Raw genomic sequence first — 24,817 nt, 5'->3', positions numbered from 1 at the left:
TCTGAAGTTAAAGATGTACATATGTGCTGTTTAGCTGAAGCAAAAGAAGAGAACTGAACAGTGAGAGAAGGTTTTTTTCCTTTCTTGCTTCCTAAAACAGTTTGGAAGGCCTATTAATTACATGAGCATTTTGTGTTTTTCTGACATAAACTGCTCTGGTAGGCTTAGAGCTGTCTATGGAAAATACTTGTGAAAATGAACAGAGTAGAGTATTTCTGTATTTCTGAGGGGTTGTCTTTGGCAGTATTGGTTTGTGTAGGTCCATTATTTGGGGAACAGAAATCTTAGATGAGGCTACAACTGACTGAACAAAGTCTATAACTGATAGAAAGTCATTGTTAAATGGACAGCCTTTTTACTTTAGTATGGCACTGCTAAATTAAACATGTCTTTATTGTTGGGGTGGTACTCTTTTCAGTGTTTCATTTTCAGTGTTCTGTTCTTCTGTAGTACCTCTTCCTTTGCAGGAGACAAAGAAATAATTAATGGGGTAAAGAGTATAAACTTCCATATGAAGTAGCAGGTGTCTTAGACTTCTAAAACATCATGTTAAACAAATGTAATACAGAAACATCAAACACTTGTAAAATGTTGACAACATTCTTTGATCTGAAAAGGCTGGTTAGCCTTATGCTAGAGAGGATAACAGCAGCACCTGACTGAAGAGTGTTTTTTCTCCCTATGGAAGACTAGGAATGAATATGTTTTCGGTTACCTTAAAGCAATCACATTAGCCCTAACTTTTTGATTTAAGGCATTCTCTTAAGGATTTAAGACATGGGTTTTCTATTAAATTCTTTACTGTTGTTTGCTGAACACTTAAAAAAATGATGTTTTACAGAGTCAAGCGAAGTTGCTTGCAGAGCAAAAACGATTTCCATTTGCTACTGATAATGACAACACAAATGAAGAACTGGGTAAGATGTCTTATATAAGGTTTGTGCAGGTGAATTACATGCTAATTATTAGCACTGAATGTTGTGAAACTAAACTGATGATTCCTCAGTGATGCATTAATTTTTAAATGGTCCTAATAAGCCTGAAAATACAGTGAGTTTTCTCTGGTCATATAAAGAAAATAGGTATCTCTCTTCCTAGAATTCTTTTCTGCTTTGCTCACTAGAATTCTTTGCCATGTCTGCTTAAGCAGGTGTTCAAAAAGCATTTTGATTAAGTGCTGTTAAACAGTCTCAGCTACTTCCTGCTTCTCTTTTTCTGTCATTATTGATGACTAAAACTATTCAAACATCAAAAAAATTTTACCAATGGAATATGCTTTCTATCAAGCATAGATCTTGGATCTGTCTTCCCCTCTCCACTCACTCTTCCCATCAACGTTTATAGGCATCAGGAAGGCTTTCTGAATTAGGTCCTTATAGAGACTGCTACTTGATGTTTTCTCAAAGCACACTCAGCACAGAAAATGTAGGCATTTCAAATAAAGCAACAGGAAATACTTTTCTCAAAGGACTTCAGGAAGGAGTTACTTGAACTGCTTCTCCAAACTGGTATCCTGTATAGGAAGCAGATGTATTATGAGGTAGCAAAGAGATTGTTGAGAATGTATGTCAAGGAAGGCAGCAGACTGTTTTTTATATAAGAGCAAAGGGAGACTTTACTCATAAGTTGTCTAAGGAAATTAAAACAATTGAGCACTTTTTGTTGACATAATTTCTGCCTTCATAGATTTATCCAGGAAATTTTGGGGGCTTAATCTTTTTTCATATTCTAGCATGCCTAGCTATGTTTGTAGAACCCTGCAGGAACTTAATCCGGCAGAAAATATTTGATGCTTTTAGTAGCATCTGTAGCTCTGTAGACTTGGAGGATTATGCCAGAAGGCCCCTATCCTCATGTCTGGCCTGTAGGCTGACACCTACCTACCCGCTTTATTTCAAGTATGTTATGGTGTGAGGAGCTGGGTCCTTCTTATTTGTGTGTGTTACTTTTAACTGTTCTCAGGAAAAGCAATGTGAAATGTATGGGGCATTCAGAAGCAATGTTGGTACCTAAATACTTGGGCTAATGGATTGTTGTTAACCCTTAGATTTTTTATAATAAAGAACTTGTATATTTGTAGTATTTAATTAAAGATGAAAAGATTAATTGAATAGATAAAATTTAAAAAGAAGTTGATACTGTATCAACTTGATACTAGCTGCCAATCATTTGCCATAGTTTTACTGACATAGTCTGTGACCTCCTGCATTTTGCCAAGAGTCTTGAATAAAAAAAATAAACTCTTATCAGTAAGACAATGACTCTTCATTATCTTCCTTCCTCTGCTTTTTTCCTTAATACTGGCATGGTTGAGTTGATTTTATTTTACATGCCAACTGTTCTGTGTTCTGGGATTGCAACTGTAAAGATGATAGTAAGAACTGTGTAGTCTTAGAGAATGAAATGAGGAAAATTCAAGAGCTCTTCAACCTGTCCTTCACTCTGCCAGTTTTCTTTCCTTTTCTTGGCAATGCTCTGTGTCTCTACCAAGTGAAGTTTTTTAGGTACTGAGGAAAAAGCTTATACTGCACACAAATACTTCCTTCTGCATAATAGAAATGCTCCAAGAATGAGGCAAGCTCTGGATTAAATATATTTCTTATTTCTCTTTCATTTAACTTTTTTCTCCTTTAATGAACAGTGCTTAGCAACACTGCCAAAACAATGTGGTTCTGCCAGCAGGAAAGATAAGCATCTGTGTCCTATTGAAGATACTTGTGTTCTAACTGGCTTATTTGTCTCTTCTTGTGTTTGAGTAAATAATTAAGCCAATAAGCACCTCTTCCATTCTGTTTGGATGACTGCTAAAACTCATTAAAAGTGTGGGGAAAGGTGAATTCCCACTCTTAGTTCCACTGTCAGCTGTTTGTGTGAACTGCCTGGGGAAAAGTTGTACTTTAACTTTCATAGCTCTGGTCTGTGAGATACTTGTGTTTTGTGGGCAGTGTAGACAGAGCTTAGTCCAGAGTTAAGAACTGTGAGAGATTAAAACATGCAAAATGAAACAATCTTGAGATAGCTGTCAGAACTGAATCTCAGTCATACAAGCAGAACCACAGCTTTCCAGTCTTGTGATTTGAATGTATTTTATATCTTTTGGAGGTTACAGAACATGTTTCTAAAACAGTGGTCTGTTTCTTTTTCAAACCCTTGGTTTCTACTCCAAAGCAGGGGGACATGCAAGAACTTTAAAGCTTTTCGTTATTTTAACATGGGTAAAGATTCTGTAGTTTTTCAGTCTTGTTTTTATAAATAGTGGGATCAACTAAAGCGTTGAAGTTTTTTTAGATAATTCAAATGAAGGAAAAACTTATTGTGAGCTAGTAAAGTTTAGCAAAATGTATACAAACAAGTACAATCCAATGTTTTCTAATAGAATTACCAAAAAAGTTAGCCAGTGTTAGCCAGGCTCACTTATAATTAAGAAAGCATCTAGGGTTACTAAATGGGATCATGGTACCTTTCCTGGTCCTGAGTACTTCAGAAGCAAACATGGACCCTTTCCTGAAGAACTTGTAAGAAGGAGAGAAAAAACCCCAAACCACAAAAGGTAAAACCAATTCTGATGAGCACAGTATGAATTGAATAATTAATGGATGCTAGGTAATGGTTGAGGGAAGTCATTGCAGTGGTAGTTCAGAAATCATTTGACTACTTAATGTAAGTTCCTACATTGCACTGAAGATTTAAAGGCAACCAAATTGTAAGATGTATTAAAAAGTCAGGTGTTTTTTTCCTGTTTTATTTACATTTGTAATCTTTTGTTAGCAATTGCTTACGTGTTGATTGGCAACGGCTTGTATGATGAAGCCATACGACATTTTTCAACAATGCTGCAGGTAAGTTTTCTGTTTGGACCCCTAAAAAATCACTTCATTAAATTATCCATTACAACATATGGCTTATACTAAAACAAAGATTCAGTTAAGGATTTTAAAATGAGAGTAATTATTTTATGAGAGCAATTATTCTTTTATTTATTCTTTTTTTTCCCCATCCAAACATAAGCATATTCTTAAAATCAGGTGATTCGGTATCTTGGTTATTTGGCGAGTCTCTTTCTCATCTGTAGGAATAAACTTTTTATGGTACTTTAACAAAAAACTCAAAAAACAAAAAAAAATCTTTAGAAACCTGACCTGTGCAAAAGTGAAGTTTCTTTAGTTGCTGTGTTGGCTGAGATATTTTGATGTGGATTTTTTTTGGGTGACAGCGTGTTGCCAGTATCATCAGAAAAAAAACATGACAGAGATCACTTACTGCTAGTGGCAGGTATCACATTGCTTTCACGATGATAAATAGTTTTGTGTGCTGGGTTTATTCTTCTTCAGTGGTAAGCATTTGATGAGTTTAATATACAAGTAAATCTTAGCTAATACTTCAACATCTTTTTTCTTCTGATCAAGGTAAGGAATTCAGAATCTTTTTCCTATGAAGTAGAAGGTAGCCACTTTTAAAACAAAACCAGCTCCAGCAGTTTAAAAGCTTTAACTAAAGCTGATTTCAAATTACTGCATTTTTGTGGCTAAGAACCTGGGACTAGCAGAAGCATGGACCTGGTTTTTGGTCTAAACTGGTTGTAGTACACAAATGCAAGCTGAAAGTAATACTGCAAATACTAGCATGTACTTTTCTAAACTCAAAATTTGTCATATGGCTCATACTTACATTGAGTGAAAATGTGGTGATTTGATGGATTTATTCCAGGGAATTTATCAGAGGACCAGAATGTTTTTTGTTGGGTGTTTGTTTTAGGTGTTTAGTGATTTCTGTCTTTGATTTGTTTTTAATGTGAGGAATCTTTTTTCCTTTTTTTTTATCCTAATGAGAAATCCTGCTTCAAAAACCACTGGACTTATATACTGTTTCCTGCCTTCTCTTTATTAAGAAGGAAATTTGATATAAGTGAAGATCGGGAAGATAAGCAAGATACAGCAACTGTAGAAAAATATTGTGAGAAGTGTGTATATAATAGAGTACCTTTGCAATGAACACATCTCGGTTAAAATTAATATCATGCTTATTGTGTGCCTGAAAGGCTGTAAAGTGGTTATGATTGTTCATTCTGTCTTCCACAAGGCAATTTTAAATACATAAGAAGTGAGTATTACAACATTGAACAGAACAAAACAGCCTTGCTTAGCTGCTGTGTTTGTTAAAAGTAAGGAAGTTACCTGAAGTTGACACTGGCAAGTGTACACTTGGAATCAGCTCAAGTCTAGCAAGCTGCCAGCTTTGGTGTGCCATGTATCTGTTGTTTTGTCAATGAAGGAATTTTGTTTCTTGGCAGCTGTCCCATTTAAATGAGACCAGGCCTATGCTACAAATTTTTGTTGCACAGCTGTGCTGGTTGCAGGTGTGAAGTGATTCCTGACTGGTTTTCAGGGAAACTGACTGCATAGGCACTGTTGTGCCAAGAAAACTAGTTATGCTATTGTAGTTCTTCAGATTTGGATGGGAAACCATGGCTGTAGTAGATAACATTAAACATGGAGTCACTATGTAAAATGCATCCCCTTAGGTGCCCGAGTTGGAAAGCCAGAGACTTAAATCTAACCCAAGGAAGGTTTGTTTGAATTTTGCAGAACTATTTTGGCAGAATACCTTTAGTTTTAGTTGCTGCCTGAATACAAATTTCATCAGGATGTCACAATTTCCTACTTCCTAATTTTAAATCTCAAATTTAAATTGCAAACAAAACAAGTTTTGAATGGCTGAATTGTATTTGTTTATTATCACTTCAGTGACATTAGACAAAAGAAGACATATAATTACCAATAAGGTTAGAAGTTTGGGCAACAGACTATACTAATGTGTACATAGCTTCTAATAGGTGGTCACTGACACTATAACTGCACTTTGTTTAGCTCATTTTCCAGACAAATACTCCAGAACAATTCCAGTAAATTGAATTGGAAGATGTGAGTATATGAAAGTATGGACTGTAATACCATCAATTTCTTTGCCTGACAACTGTGATTGTTCATTGCTTACTAAAGATCAGCAAGAATTAAATACATATTGAAGAAAGATACCTTTTTAAAAAAAAACAAAAAAACAAAAAAACCCCTCAAAAAATAAACCGCAATTGATTATTGTATTCATTTTTAATCTTAACAGGAAGAACCAGAGCTGGTTAGTGCAATTTATGGACGAGGGATAGCATATGGAAAAAAAGGACTACATGTGAGTAGATATTTATTTAAATTAATATCTGACTGCATTATTTGAATCCAAACTATAAGACAGCCTCTAACAGGAGGAGCTACACTGATTAGAACTGGATAGGTACATCCCAAAGTCTTTGTGCTCTCCTGCTATAATGACATGTCCATCCCTTAGTAGGTGCTCCATAATGCAGAGGGATCTAGTGGATCATACTGCTCACGCCATGGATACGTTTGCTTTGTGGGACTGTGGAAATAAAGCAGCATGAAGCAAGGGTGCCAAAGGAGACTATAGGCACAATTGTGAGTGGTGGATAGTAAGGCTGGGAGCCACAGCCACTTGAAGGAGTTACCTAATAAGATAACAGGCAGAATCTTGCCTCTGAGAGGCAGGTTTATGAGGTCCCGCTGAATTTGTCTCCACATCTAGTCTATATTTGGAAACAAAAATGTCTTTCATTGCAACTTGGAAACATCGTCATCTCTGGCAATCCAATAGGCTTTATATTGCTTCTTGACTGCCTGTGGCTCTTGATATGTATACCACCTTGAATGTCTTCAAAAAAACTCATAGTTAAATTACAGTTACAGCTGACTGCTTAAACAATTTTCTGAGCAAAAAGAAGTTTAATAGTGGACTATGGTCCTTGTAGTTTGAGTTTGTGACCTGTTGAATAGTGATTGAATGGTTGCTAGAATTCTAGAAGAAAGAATAGTTGAATAACTCCTTGAGAATTTCCTTTGTACAGAATATTTAATTCTTCAGTGGTGCTGGCAGCAGCTTGAAATACCTCATATTTGCATGTTTTTAACAGCATGAGTTTTTCTCAGCTCAACTAGACGCTGAGACAGCTTCACTTCATAAAAGTTTCTGTGAGCGATGCTTTCAAGACACAAAGATGATGTTAAGCACATGCAAAATTTCTTTGCCTTGAAAAAAGAAAGAAAAGATCAATGAAATCTAGTACAGAACTTGCTATATAACGAGTCTGGATTTTTTTTTCCAATTAAGTAACTGCTTCCATCCTACAGTTTATTGAGGGCAGTATAAAAATTCAGATAGGCAAGATGCTGATGGCATCAACCCATTCACCAGCACTGCTTGGGTTAAGTTACAGGCGGTACTGATGAAAACACTGGGGGGTGAGAGCTTGAGCCAGCGTTGCTGCCAAGAAAGGTACCTATGGAGCTGTAGTTATATTAATAAATGATTAGAGGTACGGCACAAAGGTGATGTGTACAAGCAAATTTTATTTTTCTGGTTTACAGCAGATAGGTGGGTTTTTTTTCAGCTATTTGTAGAATACTGCATCTTAATGTTATTAGGAAAGGTGTGAAGGGCTTTTAATGTAAACTGATACACTTTCAGAAACTTCAAGGTTGTTGTCCTTCAGTCTTCAGAGTATATTACTCTTAAGTATGCACAGTTGTTTACCTTGTTTATTTTTCTCCTTTTCAGGATATGAAAAATGCTGAACTTGCTCTGTTTGAGCTCAGTAGGGTGATTAGTCTAGAACCAGATCATCCTGAAGTATTTGAACAGCGAGCTGAAGTGAGCATTCTTTGTCTTTTCAGATTTTTGGAGAAGTTGCCATTATGCAGTTATTTCAAGTATTTCTTCAGTGATCTAATGACTAAAGTTCTCATCTGTGTTTTTCTGTGAATATTCTTCCTTTCTTTTAGAATATACATACTTGCTCTCAAACAGTGTAATTTGTGGAATGTTTATTTTTAAAATGAAACATATACCATATGGAGTTACTATAGCCAATAGAATAGCATATATTGTGTTTTAGCTGTTTAGATTGTGTGCAGTTTGGGGGTTTTTTTAAATATATTGAATCAAAATATCACTTGAACCTTACTGTTTGCATTTAGCGTCACCTTAGTAAATTTATTGTTAGGACTAATTGGTAAAATGCCAAACTTGTAAAGAATGAGTTTTTAATCAAATGTTTTGGTTTTGTATTATGCGTATAAGTTAAATGTCATTCAGATACACAGATATTTTTCATTTTGAAAATCGTGTTGTGTTTTGCCAATTAAATTACAGAAAATGGGTTTTCAAGAAGCAGCTTTGTAGACAAATCAAAAGCATAAGTATTTATTAAAGTTAGCATACTGTATAATGCTAACTGCCATAAAATGAAATGGTAATTCACAATTTTAATGTCTTTAATGATTTGTTAAGACACTTGTTAATAATCTTGATCCAAAAACGTGAAAGGCATTCAAATAATTGGAAAATAGACCATTTTCCATTGGTGGGAATATTTTTTCAAAATGGAAAGGGTTATGAGAGTAATTTAATTACATTTTCAGTTGAATCTGTTGAAATAACTTGAAATAGAGTATTCTGCTTTGGCTGATGTTTTTATTTGGAATACTAGATTTTTGAAAGTGTTATTGGTGATGTTCATGTACACTGAATTTTTTTTTGGAGAAAAATGCTTTCAGATTTTCCCTTTTACAGGGAAATTATAAAGCAATAAGTACTGAAATTTATATTAGATTTTTCCAGACTGTTCTAGCAAATACAGTTACTCTGTTACAGCTGAACATGAAAAAGAATAATCTTCATATTTCTAAAACAAATCTATTCAGCCTGTCTGCTCTAAACAATGTTTTTGTTCTGTGCTCTTAGATATTGTCCCCGTTAGGACGAATCAGTGAAGCATTATCTGATCTCACCAAAGCTATTCAGCTACAACCATCAGCACGGCTCTACAGGCACAGAGGTACCCTTTACTTCATATCTGAGGTTAGTGGATTTGGGGGATTCTGTTTGGTTTTGGTTGTGTGAATGTTGTTGATTATTTTGTTGGTGGTGGTTCCAGTTTTTCAGGAGCTTCTTTCCTATTTAAATAAAAAAACCAAAATAACAGCAAAACCCCCAGTTTTCCTGTAGTTGACTTTCTGACAATTCAGAGGTATTCTTCAAGTAGTTCATCTGCATATCTATTTAATGCAGAGAATCAGAGGGCAAGTACTTTGCATGCACATCTCAGATTGTTTTGTGTGTTTGAGGAGTAGGATATGGATAAAGAATTTGACTTGATTTCTTACATACAGCTGCATTTAAGTAGTATTGTTAAATGTCAGTCTAAAAAGGGAAACAGTTATGGCCAAGGCAGTAACTGCCCTATATACTTAACAAAAAGCATACTACACAACAAACAAACAAAAAACCGCTACAAAAATGCTAACATCCTATTTGCGATGTAATTGATATGTGTTGTTCTTACGCTTTAATGTAAAGCAAGTAACTTCATCTTCAAAGACTGTGAATACTAAATAGCTGATTTCCCACTTTCTTCTTCTGATTTCACTGTTTCCAGCTATTTTTCCATTTACTTTACTGTGTTTTATATAGCACTTGCTGTAAAAGTTGGAAGTGTATTGTGCATTCCTTATTTTTTGGTATTGACTGGCAGCTGACATTTGTTGCTGCTTAGCCCCGTGACTGTCTTCATACATTAAACAAAATTCTGTATTTTACTTTTACAAAAATAAAATATGTATTCATCTTTATTTGTATGGTATTTCCTTTGTCATCTAAAATCTACTTTATCGCAGGATTATGCAACAGCCCATGAAGATTTTCAGCACTCACTGGAACTGAACAAGAATCAGCCTATAGCTATGCTTTATAAAGGCTTAACCTTTTTTCACAGAGGACTTTTGAAGGTAAAGTTATGTTAAATAACAGTTTGTGTAGAACAATATTTGAAGTTACTTCTGTAAAATAGTAGAAATATCATAGGTGTTGATACACATATTTTATCTCACATAAGGAAGATTTATTTTTTTTTAACTCAAAGGAGTGTAAGCAAAATGAAGAAGTGCCATTGCTGACTGTAGTACTTCATGGTACGACATGTAAATACTGCTGGTCTTGCTGGATCTTGGTAGATCAGTGATAACTGACATGTTTATGGAGTGCTTTGAAAGATGTTTGTATTTAGCACCTCTGCTAATATCTGTATGGTTGTATTCAAAATGTCTTTCCATGAAATGGAGACACTCTAGGTTTTGTGAAGGGGAGAGGGATGAAGAGGAAAATAATTTCAGATTCTTTCTCGAATGAGCTAGAAGGTAATCAAGGAAACTGCTGATAGAGCCCTGCATCTGTGCATGTGTATTTCAGTTATGTGTTGATTCTGAAATGCTTGTATCTAAATTGAGGGAAAACAGTTGCTCTCTCAGATTCTAAAATCAGCAGGGAAGTAAATTCTTCCCATGCTTTTTTTAATGTTTCACCATCTTCTGACTCAAAACTTCTTTGTGTTTCAGGTGTAGTAATATTGCACCTGTTTCTTGCCTGTAAAGTATTTAGAGACACTGCTGCAGTTTTTTTTGAGGGGAGGGTAATTAAACACATTGTCTGAAATGTTCAGTTTGAAAAGTGAGGATGCAACTGTGTGATTCCTAAATTCCAACGGAGTGGAAGCTTTTTTTTTAACCTCTGCTAACAGCTTGGGTTTCATTAAGGGTTGCATGAAGAAATGCTGACAGAACCTGGAGACAACCCAGGGCTCCTGAGTTTTAGCCCAGTACATTTTATAGGCAATCACTGCACTTTTTTCTTTTCTTAGCAAACAGACTACTTTGCTGTTTTCCTAGTACCCAAACTGTTTTTTTTTTTTTTTTTTCAACACTCTCAGTGTATGCTGTGAAAGCTTCAGGCTGTCATTGATGAACTTACTGTCTGTTATTGCAGTCAAATGAGTTACTTGCAAATAATAGTCTGATTGAATATCTGGTTTTTGGTGTAGGCAGCATAGACCCCAGAAAGTGATTGTGGAAATAAAGGTTAAGGTTAAACAATGTCTCAATTTGCAAAACAGAAGCAATGTTTTCTTCTTTCTGATGTGCAGATCAACACATTTCTGCACCACCGCTTCCTTCCTCCAATTTCTTTCCTCAAAGGAAGTGTCTTCCCTCTCTAATATTAAAATTCTGAGAGATTGTGACTGAGGTGCTTTTCATCCCCAGGTATACCTTAGCTTCCAGTCAGGTTCAGGCTGCCTCTCAGAGGAAGGATATACACGTCATCTTGCTGAAAACTGAGATTTTGGGTGAGGGTGGTAGAGTGTTCATTTTTGAATGAAAAGAGATTGTTGCTTTTAGATCATTGCTTTTGGGAATGATCATCTTGGTTTTAAAACTCACCTAGAGGACATTAGTGTATTGGTAACGGTAGGTGATTATCTTACATTTTTGTTCATTAGATATTTTTATGCATGTTGTAGTGCTCAGAGTATAGTTGATAGTTTTTCTGAATAAGAATCTCTAAATTGACTGAAGATACTAATGATTCTTTCCTTACAGCATTTAATTTCTTGCACTAGACTTCAAGATACTTTTCAGGCATTCCTTCATAATACAAAGTAGTTGATTATTCCATCCTTAATTCTAAGTCTCAGTACTGCATTTGCCAATTTATATAGCCAGTCCAGTTTAAAAACCTGAGATCTTAATCAAATCAAAACCAGTTCAAAGAGGAAGATTTGGATGTATGCATGTAATTTTTAGCTATTTTATTTTTATGACATTGTATTCTTCACAGCAGCAGTACATGCTATTGTGTGAAGATGATCACTTACTATGTAATTCCTCAAGAGGGTGTTTGCTAACTGTGCAACTAACACAAAATGCAATAAAACAATGAAAGCCAGAGTATAGATTGAAAGGAGGCTTCTAGATTGCAAAAATTAAGAGGTGTATTATGAATGAAGAAGGAAGACTGAGGAGAGACTGCTTTGCATTAGGGACCAGACTGAGCTTTGAAAGCAAACTCTGAAGGGATTTCATCTCTGAATTCTATTAAAATGCTGAAAGAATCACTCATTCCCATAGCATATTAAACAAAGGAATTCCAGTTAAATCTGTCATAACTATAAAGAATGTTGCAATATTTCATTTGTTACATGACAAGTATTACTCTATAGATTTTGTGATAAATTCATGCCTTGTTTGTTCTCCCAAAGGTTTTGACAAATAAGTAAATCCATGGTTAATAACTACTGAGGGTGCTAAAATTAAACAAATGCAGTAAGTGACAAATTTTTCTGTTGGTGTCTTTCTGTAGGAAGCCATTGAATCATTTAAAGAAGCTCTGAAGCAGAAAGCAGACTTCATAGATGCATATAAAAGTCTGGGACAAGCCTACAGGTAATTGCATTCAGAAATTATTTTAAAGTCAGTTTTCTATCTGACTGTGTTCTTTAAAATGCACTCTAAGTTTTACACATTTGTTACAAAACTCTGCAGAGTCATCATATGTGTATTTGGTAGCTCCTACAGCCAGTATGGCTATATCAGGATATGTTCAATATAAATATTTTTTTAGGTTTGCTTTGTATTTTTAATTCAATCTCCAGTAGCCCTTTGAGTCTCCCATACTCAGAGGTTAGGTGGATGGCAGTTTTCAGTAAGATGTGTTTTAGGTTTACTGAATTATTTTTAAATGATGGAAATGTTTAATATGAACTGTTGATTAATATACTCATTAGTTGTCATCTGAAATTATTGTGCTACTTAAATTTATTAAAAACTCATTGCATAGTGCATATCGTTTTATAGAACTGCTAGATCCTATATCAATTAATCTCTCACCAAAGAGATTTACAGTTCTGAGAATTTAGCTAATTTCCTGTTTAGGGTTCTTTTAATATAGACATGTAGTTTCTTACCTATTAATCAAATAATTTTAAAAAAAGCAATCTCTAGTTAGTAAGATAACTAGTCACTTTTTTTAAAATTTACATTAAAGATAATTTATAGTTGAATAAAATGTATTACTTTAATGGTGGTCTGCAGATAATTACTAAGGAGAAAAGTAATATAGCTTATATATAACAAGGCAAGAAAATAACATAGTCAGCAACTGAATATCTCTGCCCATTGTACTGCCCTGCTGTGTCTTACCAGCTTTTTATTTCCTGTTTTACATTTTTATATTTGAAAAGCACTGGTCTACAGCATAGACACTGCTGCTGCAACATAAGTGGCTTTTGTGTAGCAAGAGTTAAGTTGGGTAGGGTTGGTGTGCAAGCATTACATGTTCGTGTGCTCTTTTTCTTCAAGGCTTTATGCTTCCTTCAGCATACAGAACATAAAATATTCCCTGAAGACAATAATTTTTTTTTCTGTTACTTTTGCTGTGTGGACTTGTGCCTTATTTACCACCGTATCTAAATTCTGAACTCAATGTAGAATCACTAATTTCTTCATGAGTTTTTCTGTGGCACTTGTTATTGTGGTATCTAAGTACTTCAAGGTGATAAACAATAGTCAGTAATTTAGCCTGGAAGATGGGCAGTTGCCTTTTTCCTTTTCCAATAAATGCTTTAACTTTTTTTGGTTTGTATTTGGATGTGGAACTGCCTCTCCACTTAATCAGCTGTTCTACCCTGTGCCCAAGAAACCTTAAACTGAAGAAGTTTTATTCTGAAGGAGAGAAGAAAGCAAACCTTAAATTTTGTCTCATTTTGCACTGCATTGTTGTTTTACAAAGCAAAAGTCACTTAACCGGGGTATTCCTAATCACCTTAAATTTGTTGATTTTATTCCATCTCACTGTCCCCTGCCTCCAAAAGTTCTCTGGTCCTCATGAAATAATAAGGGAAGGAATGTAAAGAAATCTACCTTTTTTTTTCTGTAAGAACTTTAATGTACAAAGCATAGTTACTGTTGACTCTTCTAAATGCTCAGCAGTTAGAGAAGCCCAGAAACCAAACCAAATATTGTTTGGTAACTAAAGACTGAGTAGTGACTGACTATAAGTCTGAATTACTTTCCCGTGAACACTCAGATCTTAAAACAGACAGGAATAATAATCTCTCCAGGGCACTGCTAACTTCAGCTGTCAAATTCTTTCTTTCTAAAATCCTGTATTTTAACTTCATGTTTGCTTTCTCCTGCAGCAAATAAATTTCAAATACGGTGCTTAAAAATACCTTTTAAAGAATTCTTTTTATAGTGGAAGTAGACAATTCTTAGTTGGATTTGTCCTTCTGTACAACATGAATTATAGCATTTTACCTATTCTTTCTTCAAATCTAGAGACTTTGCTGTTTGTGCATTTATTGGAAGCTAAAGAGCTGTGGTTAATCACTATTCTGTCTAAAAATTCTTTTTGGCAAATGTATTTAAAACTAGTAAATATTGTTTGTTTTTTCTGGCATTGCTCTTGTTTGGATTAATTTCATCTAATATAATTTGATGTGGAAAGAATTTCATGATCTTAAACTTAAAAAAATCAGTGTACTGGATAAAAAAGCTGAAGAAAAATTAAGTTGTCTGCCATTTCTATTTTTTTCATGATAGTTTCTCCATGGGTATTTTTACTAAAAGCTGTCCTGCACATGGAGTAATTCCAGTCAATACATTTTTAGTTAGTTTCAGCTTTCAAAAACCATGCTTTCTTCTTATTCAGCATTTAAGTAGTTAGTATAGTTTTTAAAATGTGTTTGTATTTAGAAGTTAAAAAGTCTTATCATAGATAGTGTTTCCCAAGAATGCTTTCTGTGGAAGCTTTGTTTCTTTTAGTGTCTGAAGAAATACCATAGGTGTGTGGGTTTTATGTCTTATGTCCAGTGAGGATTGTGAAGATTTGTGTTCTTGTGGGGTTGTATTTCAGAGTACGCAGTTCTGTGAGTGAAAAACTCAGTGCAGCTGTTCTGTTAATACCACTAAAGAGGAGTTGCAGAATTACTGCTTTTGTTAAAGAAATCTTCCATTAGTACCATGTTCCTCTTCAATGATAACTCTTTGGATGTGTTAAAATACAACCTTTAACAAGTAATTTCATTGTCACTGTTGCCTTCTGTATTCTTCACTTTCCACTTTATGGAACCACCTAGAGAACTTGGCAACTTCAATGCTGCTACGGAGAGCTTCCAGAAGGCTTTGCTGCTAAATCATAATCACGTTCAGACATTACAGCTCAAAGGAATGATGCTTTATCATCATGGTAGCTTAGATGAAGCACTAAAGAATTTTAAGGTAAGCAGGCCCTAAGTAAATGCAGAATTAAAATGTTTTACAAGAACTAGTAGTCAACAAGTGCAATCAAAACGGACAAATGTCAAAGTTTTTCATTCTGAATATGTGTGTGCGTTTGAACTAAATTTTTGTGAAGGCTGTCTTAAAAACTGCAAGGTTTTATACATCTTTTAATTAAAAATGGAATTTTGCTAAAACTAAGGTACTTCCTCTAAGAAGTAGTTTTATGTCACTGTTTTATGAATTTCTGAAACCAAGCTCTGAAGTGTTTTATCTATTCTTGTTTTGGTTTGTTTTAAACTAGTAATTGTGTTCTTGCTAATATTTTAGTTTGGGTTAAAACCTAAAGTTTTTTTCATATCTGATGGAAGAAGGAATGTAGTCTCCTTTGTAATTTTAAGCTTAAAATAAGCATGCAAAGTTCCACTACGTATCTAATTTTTCTGAGGCATTTTCTTTGTTTTGAAAAACTCAGAATATGTTGCAATTAATTTAGCTTGTAAAAGTGTTCATGTTTCCATAGGTAAACAAAATCTTGCCTCTCTTCATTGGCATTAAATAACTGCCTCATTTTGTAGATGGAACAATAAAGGCATATGTTAATCATATGTCCATATCCTTAAAACAAGGAATGAAATAAGATGTGGAAATGATTACATCTCTTTCTGAATGCATGTGTGCGTACCCCAAGGAGAACACTTAATGTGTGTTACCACATATTCACCTTCTATAACACAATCTGTAGTACTGGTGTAATTGGAAAGATATTTCAACTTTTAAGGTGGAGATGGTCTTCTAAAGACATGTAATTGCTAGAAGAATCAGAGCATTAATTTTTGAATTTGCTATGTGTTTAACATATAGTACATAGTGACTAACATAATGAAGCATACTTACACATGAACTAGTGAAGATTATGGATGGAAGAAATGGTACAGTATATGTGTTGAACTAGCCAAAAATGACTTGTTATTGTTAGAAGTATGTTTTGTCTAATTTCATTTAACTACCGTTGAAACTTCTGTAGTGCTAATATCATTAGAGCAGACATGATCTATTTTCATAACAATTAAAATGTGATCACAAGCATATTTGCACTGGCAGTTCCTCTCTTTTTTCCCTTTAATGAAACTGAAAATATTTTTTTTCTCACATTTGCTAACAATTTAAGTGCTCATCATAATTTGAAAGAAAATTGTGATGGAAGTGGATCTTAATAATCAGTTAACCTTTTCGTGCAGGTCTTCTGACCAAACAGGTTGGTTTGTTTGAAGATACTCATTCGCTCTCTTGATTTATGGGTGCTTTGTTTCTTTAATCTCCTAGAGATGTTTACAGCTAGAACCATACAATGAAGTATGCCAGTACATGAAAGGTCTCAGCCATGTTGCAATGGGACAGTTTTATGAAGGCATAAAAGCTCAGACTAAAGTTATGTTAAATGATCCACTACCAGGTCAGAAGGCCAGCCCGGAATACCTGAAAGTGAAGTACCTCCGAGGTAAGTTGAAATTGTTTTTCTCTTTTTAAATTTTCTTAAATCCATTGAGAACCTAAAAGTTCAAGCATGCTTGTAGTTCTGGCCATTTTAAAGAAAACATCATATGTTTTCATGAGCACTGTTAAGTATGTCTGTTTAAAAAAATGTACACTGATTTGTTCATACAGTTAAAAACTAGGTCCACAAATGAAGTACACATTTCTGTATAATGGGAAAGAGTGTTGTGGTACTTAGTTGAAATAGACTTATTTCTGTCCTGGACATTAGCTAATAGCAAAATCAAAGTATCTAAGAGTAATGCCTTACTAAAGTCTTGTTGGATAACTGACAAACATAAAATCTGGTTTTTGTTTTTATGTAATTACATAAATAGGCTGATTATACAAACGGTATTTAATTTTATTTCTTTCCTCCAGAGTATTCTAGGTACTTGCATGCGCATTTGGATACACCTCTTACGGAGTATAATATTGATGTAGATCTTCCTGGAAATTTCAAGGACCATTGGGCCAAAAATCTTCCTTTCCTTATAGAAAACTATGAAGAACAGCCAGGGTTACAGCCACATATAAAGTGAGTAATCTTTTTTTTTTTTTAAAGCCTACTCCAGACGTTTTTTTTCAGCTTGACTTTTCAAAGTGCTGTTTCAAAGCATTGGAACAGCATACATGTTTAATGCTGTATGAAAGTGGAATTCCACTGAGTGTGTAAATCCTTTTCAAAATCATGGAGATTGGAGTTGGTTTAGCTCATAAAAGAGGAACAATGAAATTTAAGATTATTTTCTTCACTTCTGTCTTGACATAATCAATAATATTCACATAATGTTGTTTCATAATCTGTGGCCTTACTGAGGAACTATTCTGTTTCTTTTTTTCTTGCAATTAATGTCAAGGAATTGATAAGTTTGAGCTACCAAATGTAGCGTTGCATAGCACCCTTATTACAGTTTCTTGTTGTGTGTTGTTGGGTTTTTTTTTTATAGGTGTAGTTTCCTAGATACTTAACAGATTTTTAATGGCAGGTGGGTTTCACTGGGAAATAATATTGTCCGGAGTAATTTAGATAACCAATATTTTAGGAGGAGGGTGATTTCAGTCAACAAAGCAGGGGATTTATTAGAATAGACTTAAAAAATATGTAGCTAAAGGAAAGATGTCAATTTCTTCTGCTGTAAACTAGTTTCCAGATATATTTTCATGTATTCACTTTGTGTGTAAAAAAAAAAAAAAAAAAAAAAAAAAAAAAAATTGCTGAGTTAAAAATTTATGGCTCTTGTGTATATGGAATAGAATCCACCTTTTAGCACAAGAATCTTTTACAGAATTAAGGGAGAAGTTATGGAATAAGGCTTCTGGTTTCTATACATATTCTTTTCTTAGTGTTAAAAGTTCCTTAGGGTGAGTGTAACACTGAAGGATAATGTATTATCTGTGAACTTTATTTAGTATCACTTACTATGAGCAAGTCTGAAGGTGAAATACTGGTTGTGACAGTAATAAGATCTGCCACTGAATTCAGTAAGACCAGGATTTCATTTGAGATATAGAGTGTTACTGCCATGTACTGTGTATGTTCAGTGAAGTGGGAGGAGGAATGAGTGTTCTTTATACTCCTTTTAAGTATTTCTCATACAAATGATATTGATTATCAGACAAACAAATCTGTTTTACAACTTTCAGGACTTTTGTTGACAAGTTCTGTCTAATGCATGTTTTTCTCCTCTGTAAGAGATGTGTTATTTCAGAATTTTGAAAGCTATAAGCCTGATGTGCAAGAACTCGTATGTGTAGCTGATCATCTGGGTTCCATGATGCAGTATGAGACACCAGGATTTCTTCCAAATAAAAGAATACATAGAGGTATACTTAAAATGCTCTGTAGATTTGAATGGGGAAAACAAATTCAATGTGGTGATAATTTAATGCTATACCTTTGTTATCTGCAAATTAGTTTTACACTCTGTTACTTTCAAATCAGATAAAAAGTTTAAACTGAAAATAATCATTACATGAGCAGTTTCTTGACCTAACTGGGGACTGGAAATCATGATCCCCCAGATTTTATTGGTGTTGGCAATTTTTTCCCATAAATACATTGCATTCCTCCTTCAGTTTTCCTACATGTATGAAAACGAGTGTTTGGTGCTAATTGGTTCTCTGTTTCTGTTGTTTGTCCCCCTGTCTTCCTCCTCCACCCCCAGCCATGGGACTGGCCACTCTAGAAGTAATGCAAGCTGTGCAGCGGACTTGGGCAAACTCAAAAGTTCGGATGAATGGGAAGACCAGACTGATGCAGTGGAGAGATATGTTTGATATTGCTGTGAAGTGGCGAAGGTAATGGTGAAAGAAGAGGGGGAAGAAGCCTTATGTTGGTTATGGTGATGATGCATGCTTCAGTTAACCAAGGGGCTGAAGTCACAGGAGAAAATGAACACTTGCTACCACTCTGGAACTAGAGGGTGTTCTGATAGAAGGATGGTTTAGGTACAAGGAGTGCATTTCTGAAAATATTCTATTCTTCTTCTTTAAAAGGTGGAAAGAGTTGGGAATAGCATTTTCTGGTTGAGGCAAAGCTGTGAAAGATCATAGGATACATTGCAGCTTAGGCTAACAAAAACTAACAGTTTCAAACTCCAGCAACATAAAATGCTTATGAGTTGGGTTTTTTATGAAAATCATACATGAATTTCAATAAAAAATTATTTTTTGTGATCTCTGAATTCTAGCTTTTGCCTAATATTATTCTGTATGTGAAGAAAGCTCAACTAAAAATGTTACATGGAGTGAAATGTGTGCCAATATTAATGTCCTTTGTCTTTGTAGGATAGCTGATCCTGACCAGCCTGTGCTTTGGTTGGACCAAATGCCTGCCCGAAGCCTTAGCAGAGGTTTCAATAATCATATTAACTTAATCAGGTATGAGAGTTTTACCAAAGAGCCTCCCCACACATGCTAAAGGATTGTACCAAAACTTACTGGCTGTTCATGAAACAGCATATTACAGTATTGAATGTATACATGCTTATTGTTTTGCTTTAATATTTATTTTACATTTTCTAATGCACCATTTGGGTTTTGTGCACTTCAGTTTTTCACTCATGACGTTTCCTCTTTTTCCTGAATTTCAGTTGTACAACTGAGATATGGCAAGGTCTAACTAGGATCCAGAAGATGCATATTTTTATGTGCTGTTTTTAATTCCTACATTACCTTAAATGTAAAAACAGGAGTAAGTTTCTCACAGTTGTCATTTTTGCAAATGCTGCTTCTTAAAGATAGTGGCAACAGTAGTGAAACAATGCTATTCTATTAGCTTTAATACCAATTTACAATAGAGAGGAAAAACATCGTTCTTTTAGTTGTTTTCAAAGCAGGACAAAATAAAGCAAAAATGACAAAATAAATAACCTGTGAAAGGTAACAGTTGCACTTCCAAACAAAGGTAAAATTTAAAAGATTCAACCACTGTTGTACGTTCCATCTTCTCCCATGCTGCAAGACTCGGTATTGTAGTCACAACAGTGCTACCTCCCATGAAGTGGTAGAAGTGTGAGAGACTCAATGTAGCAACATCACTGTCAATCACAGGAGCAGAGTGTGTTTAGTAAGTAGTTATGTAACCAGGTTTCATCTTACTTCCCTGCCCCCCACCATGGGAAGTATTGAATCTTTGTCACTCTGCTTTTAGATCTATTTCTTTCCTTTTTGAGTAGCTGTGTGGAAAAAAGAGGATAAGGGAAGCAAAGCCTTCTCAAGAATTATTTCAAGCAGAGAAAAATAGTGATATTCTAATGTTCACATACAGAGGCTGATGAGAATCTGTCTGTGCTCTTCCTTCCACTCTACATAATGGACCCAAGCAGCCACCACTTTAGGGAGTGGTTTCAAGGTAGAGCTAAACTCTGGTGCAAATCAGTCCTTGCCTTGCAGGATGTGCTGCTTCCTGAATGGTCCTATGCTCGGGCTTCTGTCTTCTCTCAAGCCAAGTGTTATTATGTTTGGGGTCCAAGCTCTGTCTGTCTTTGCTGTTGCTGCATTCTTTCTTCTCACGTGTAGAATGCAGCAGAAACCACAACCATCTGTACTTTGAGACAAGGATGCATCCCATACTTCATCTATTTCTTACTGGTTTTATTTTAAATGGGAGAGCAGAAGCCTAATTTCTAGGTGATCTGTGCTGGCAGAAGGGCATTTGTATAACGACACTTGATTGCCATGCTGAAAATAACATTGAGCATTTAGTCTGTCGCTGTACAGGATCTCTGTGTCAGCAACTCTGTTTTTCACTAGCCAAAGTACTGTACTTGTTTTCTACTCATCAGAGAATGCTAGCAAAACTCATGCTTTACTGTTCCAGCTGTTTTGGTGATTTCATAGAAATCTGAAATAAGCTTCATGAATGTTCAGAATGGTAGGCCCACAGTGAATCTAATTCTGACCTTTTGTTTTTGGCTCAGCCTTGACTTTTGGAGATCTTATCAGCATTTTGGTCATACTTTTTTGATAGCTAGGTAGTGGTTCTCTGAAAATTATTGATTTGCACTTTTGGGAAGAAACAAATACCACTACCTGAGGAGTTGATCATACTTTAGTACCGGGTGGTGATTGCATCCTTTCTGATTCTGGAAATCTGTACTTGTTTGATCATTCTGCATCCCAAGTAATAGCTGCTTTCATTGGTCAGCTTTCTGTAGTGATTCATTTCTGCTTTTGGATTCCCTCCCAATGATTTCATGTGAGGTGAGGGATAAAAGAAACGAATAGATTAAGTGGGAATAGCTTTTTAAAATTTATTTTTATCTTTTGAAGCATGTTCTAGTCACTATGATTTCTAAATGACAATTTACTCTTAATGGACTATACAGATCTGTATAATCTCCTTGCATTACTCAACTGTAAAATGGCTGCTGATTGAAGATATTAATAGGCTACAGAGCTAACACCTTTTTGTTGATAATTGAGATCACTTTATGGTCTTTTGACTGTGTCAGGAAGACATATATTACTTTATATTTGGCTTATGATTTGAAAGTTATTCACATAATTGTATGACTAAGGCTGAATTCTTTCTGTAGCATGGCTACCTGAAAGCCAGGTGTAGCAGTAGGTTATTTAGGCTGACAAATGGCAGCCTTCATGGTTGTTCAACATATACAAAGATATAAGCTGTTCAGTCAAATAAGAGGTGTAATAATAGCAGTTGGGTGTTCTTTTAGTATTCGTAACAGATCTAGTCATGCTGAGCTCAAGCTGTCTCTAGGTTTTATTTGGTCTAAATTGTACACTAGTAATTTCTGTGTGCAAGAAATACTTGGATTAGATATCTGTTAACATAACCTTTTTCTTTAGTCAGAATTCTTTGCATTTGAAGTCCATTATTGTTCAGTGATTCCTGTGAAATGAGTTTTAACGTGAAAGCACTAGCATTCAGTGACTGCTGAATTAAAGATTCTTTTCCAGGGTAGCAAAACATTTGGAGAGTGTCAGAAAACAAAAACTTTTTTTGTTTGGTTTGAGTCCATTTGGGGACCATTTGTTAAAGGTGTATAAGAAACATCTTGCATTTCACAATGTTTGATAGGCTTCCAGATCTTAACATTCTTGAGATGAAAGTATATTGTCTGTCACTACTTCTTCATGGGTCTGTAGGCAAGTGCGACTTTGGCTTTTCTCCTTTCTGCCTTAAATAATCAAAGCTACCAAGTTTCATTTAAAGTAGAGAAAATGACTATAAAAGTAACCTAAGCTTTCAAAAACAAAACAAGGATTTGGGATCAGCTAAACATTAATGATAAGCCCAATATTCTTATTAAAAAGTGAAGACACTGTGGAACCCTGCTACTTTTGAGTTCTTGGTGATAGTGTTTACTAAACAAATAGAAAGAGTGGGAATAAACACAAATCACTTCTGACCACTCACCAAAAGTCTTCTATTGGTACTAGTGCTTCTAGATGGCCTTACAGAATGATAGGTCTGGTTTGGATGTATTTTCCAAGATGCCACTAAAGGAAAATCCTGTTCCTTATACTGACACGCTTCTGCCTGTTGTACAGATATTTTCTAAATACAGATGGAAAATGATGGGACGTACAACAAGGGCAAATTATGTATATAGATTTGTCTTCATCCTTCTCCTTTCCCTATCTCCCTTTCCTATTTGCAGATACGTATATGTGTTCTAATTCTGTTCAGTTTTTAAAGACTGATTCTGCCATTATTCTGAGACTTAAGCCTACTAAAGTGTGAGACTGTTGTGTGAGACGTTAGGGACTTAAGCTGCCAAAAATCACTTAGAGTGGGGAAAAAAACTAGGTGTACACCTTCCTGTGATTGACAGTGGTCTTGCTTCCTCAGAGAGCGATAACGTTTGCTTTATAAAATCTTGTTTTGTAGACTGGGAGAAGAGGAAGGACTCCTACAAATGCAATAATGGTATGTAATTTTTCCTCTCAGAGTGGTTATAATCCTAGCAGCTCTTTACCAAGTTTTTAATGTATATTTTTTTCCTTATTAGTCCTAGGGGGAAAAAACACCTTTTTAATGTTTTTGTTTAACAGTTACTACTTATAACTGTTAGAAGTCAAAGCAAAATTACTGCAACATAGAGGGACACAGGTGAATAAAGAAAAATGTATGTGGACTGTCAAAGCAGATCAGCATATATGTTGGCAAATATGTAAACTGGAGGGTGTTGGTTCTCAAAGTAAATTAATGTGCAGATTGAGAATTCTCTCCTAGTTCTGCAGTATCTGTGAGTGTAAGAAAGATTTATATCCTTGTACAAATTGATAATTATCATATAGATAAGACTTACTGGACATGGGCACACTGAAAATGGGGAAATATGCATAAAATGTAGTTTATCAGAGAACAACACTACTGATGATACATGAGCTTTTCCCAGTTCACTATGGAATCTGTATTCAAAATGGGGAATGGGCAAGTCACCACTTCAGACAAACCTCTAGTTCTTTGCTTTAATTTACAAAGCATCTGTGGATAAAATTCTGTCAAATATTAAGATATTTGTCTTACTTGTGTCTTAACCGTGAAATGTTGGGTTGAAAAACAAGACTTTAAAAAACCTTTTCTTTTCTTTGTAGGGGACAGGTCATTAACATGCGGTACCTGGAATATTTTGAGAAAATTCTTCATTTTATCAAAGACAGGATCCTTGTTTATCATGGGTAAATTACTGATATGCTTTTTCCCTGATTCACTCCCCTGCTAATACTGATTTGAAATTTACATAATATTAACTTCAGAAAGTCTGAGGGTTATTCTCTTAATTTTAGTAAGTTCTAGTTCTCTTGGTCTATACTTGCCTGTCTTACTATTGGAAATGCAAAATGCTATTCAGTGCCATGTAAAGAAACTTAAGCTAATAGGAAAAAACACCGTGAATTGCAGTATACCTAGAAACTAATAATGGTGTTGAATTTGTACCCACAGTTTTGTCATGAGTGGGTCTCAATTCTTTCTAAAAATAGGATTTGTTAAAGATGTTGGGTTTCCTCCTGGTAGAATAGAGTTTCTCTGAATATTGAGATTAATTTATTAGATAGTAGGAGTGAGGAAAAAAGAGAAAAGATGACACGGAAGGTAATTTTAATTGAAACTGGTGTTTGACAAGTAGTTTTAAAGGAGCAGAGAACCTTTACTACCTGTTACGTAGATGGGTTGGTAGACTTTGTCCTGGAACGGAAGGTTCTAGAATCTTGAATGAAAGAATGTGACTAAAGATAGTTTGAAAATTGATGTTGACATCTATTTCAAACTTTGATCAATTTTTTAATGAGTAAAAAGTCTTCCCCACCTGTGGCTCATTTGTGGCAAGAGTGTTCTGATAATGTTAAAAATTAAGAAACTCTTCCAGTTGTAAACTCCCTAATTTTTCTTTGGCCTGGTAACTTTTATTAAATATTGAGTTCTGTTTTTCAGTCTCATTATGCTACTTAAATATCAAAAATGAAAGTGCAGAAAATCCTTATAACAGTTGAAAGTATTTCAGTTTTAGAAAATTTATGATAGTTGCTGAAGGATACGTAAGTTCTGTAGTAACTGGGGAGTCTCTCCTCTATTGGGAGAAGGTTTGTTCAGAGTAAGTCAGCAGCATTTGACCTTAAACCAGAGCAAT

The 24,817-nt window shown here is 34.9% G+C and overlaps 1 protein-coding gene across 5 annotated transcripts in view; it reads left to right on the top strand.

Moving 5' to 3' along the window:
* TTC13 (tetratricopeptide repeat domain 13) overlaps positions 1 to 24,817 on the top strand; it is a 42,412-nt gene that overhangs the window by 6,217 nt on the left and 11,378 nt on the right. For all 5 annotated transcript variants that reach the window (XM_074818523.1, XM_074818525.1, XM_074818526.1 and 2 more), the window contains exons 3-16: positions 842 to 917; positions 3,769 to 3,839; positions 6,121 to 6,186; positions 7,627 to 7,719; positions 8,812 to 8,928; positions 9,744 to 9,854; positions 12,259 to 12,341; positions 15,035 to 15,176; positions 16,503 to 16,677; positions 17,094 to 17,250; positions 18,409 to 18,539; positions 18,881 to 19,013; positions 19,503 to 19,595; positions 23,784 to 23,867. In XM_074818523.1, the coding sequence (XP_074674624.1) occupies positions 842 to 917; positions 3,769 to 3,839; positions 6,121 to 6,186; positions 7,627 to 7,719; positions 8,812 to 8,928; positions 9,744 to 9,854; positions 12,259 to 12,341; positions 15,035 to 15,176; positions 16,503 to 16,677; positions 17,094 to 17,250; positions 18,409 to 18,539; positions 18,881 to 19,013; positions 19,503 to 19,595; positions 23,784 to 23,867 (1,532 nt within the window). The remainder of the gene's footprint in view (positions 1 to 841; positions 918 to 3,768; positions 3,840 to 6,120; positions 6,187 to 7,626; positions 7,720 to 8,811; positions 8,929 to 9,743; positions 9,855 to 12,258; positions 12,342 to 15,034; positions 15,177 to 16,502; positions 16,678 to 17,093; positions 17,251 to 18,408; positions 18,540 to 18,880; positions 19,014 to 19,502; positions 19,596 to 23,783; positions 23,868 to 24,817) is intronic.

The sequence above is a fragment of the Strix aluco genome, chromosome 3 (assembly GCF_031877795.1).
Source record: "Strix aluco isolate bStrAlu1 chromosome 3, bStrAlu1.hap1, whole genome shotgun sequence".
In the NCBI taxonomy this organism is placed as follows: domain Eukaryota; kingdom Metazoa; phylum Chordata; class Aves; order Strigiformes; family Strigidae; genus Strix; species Strix aluco.
The sequence above is the reverse complement of the archived record's forward strand: the minus strand, read 5'-3'. Positions and strand labels throughout refer to the sequence as shown.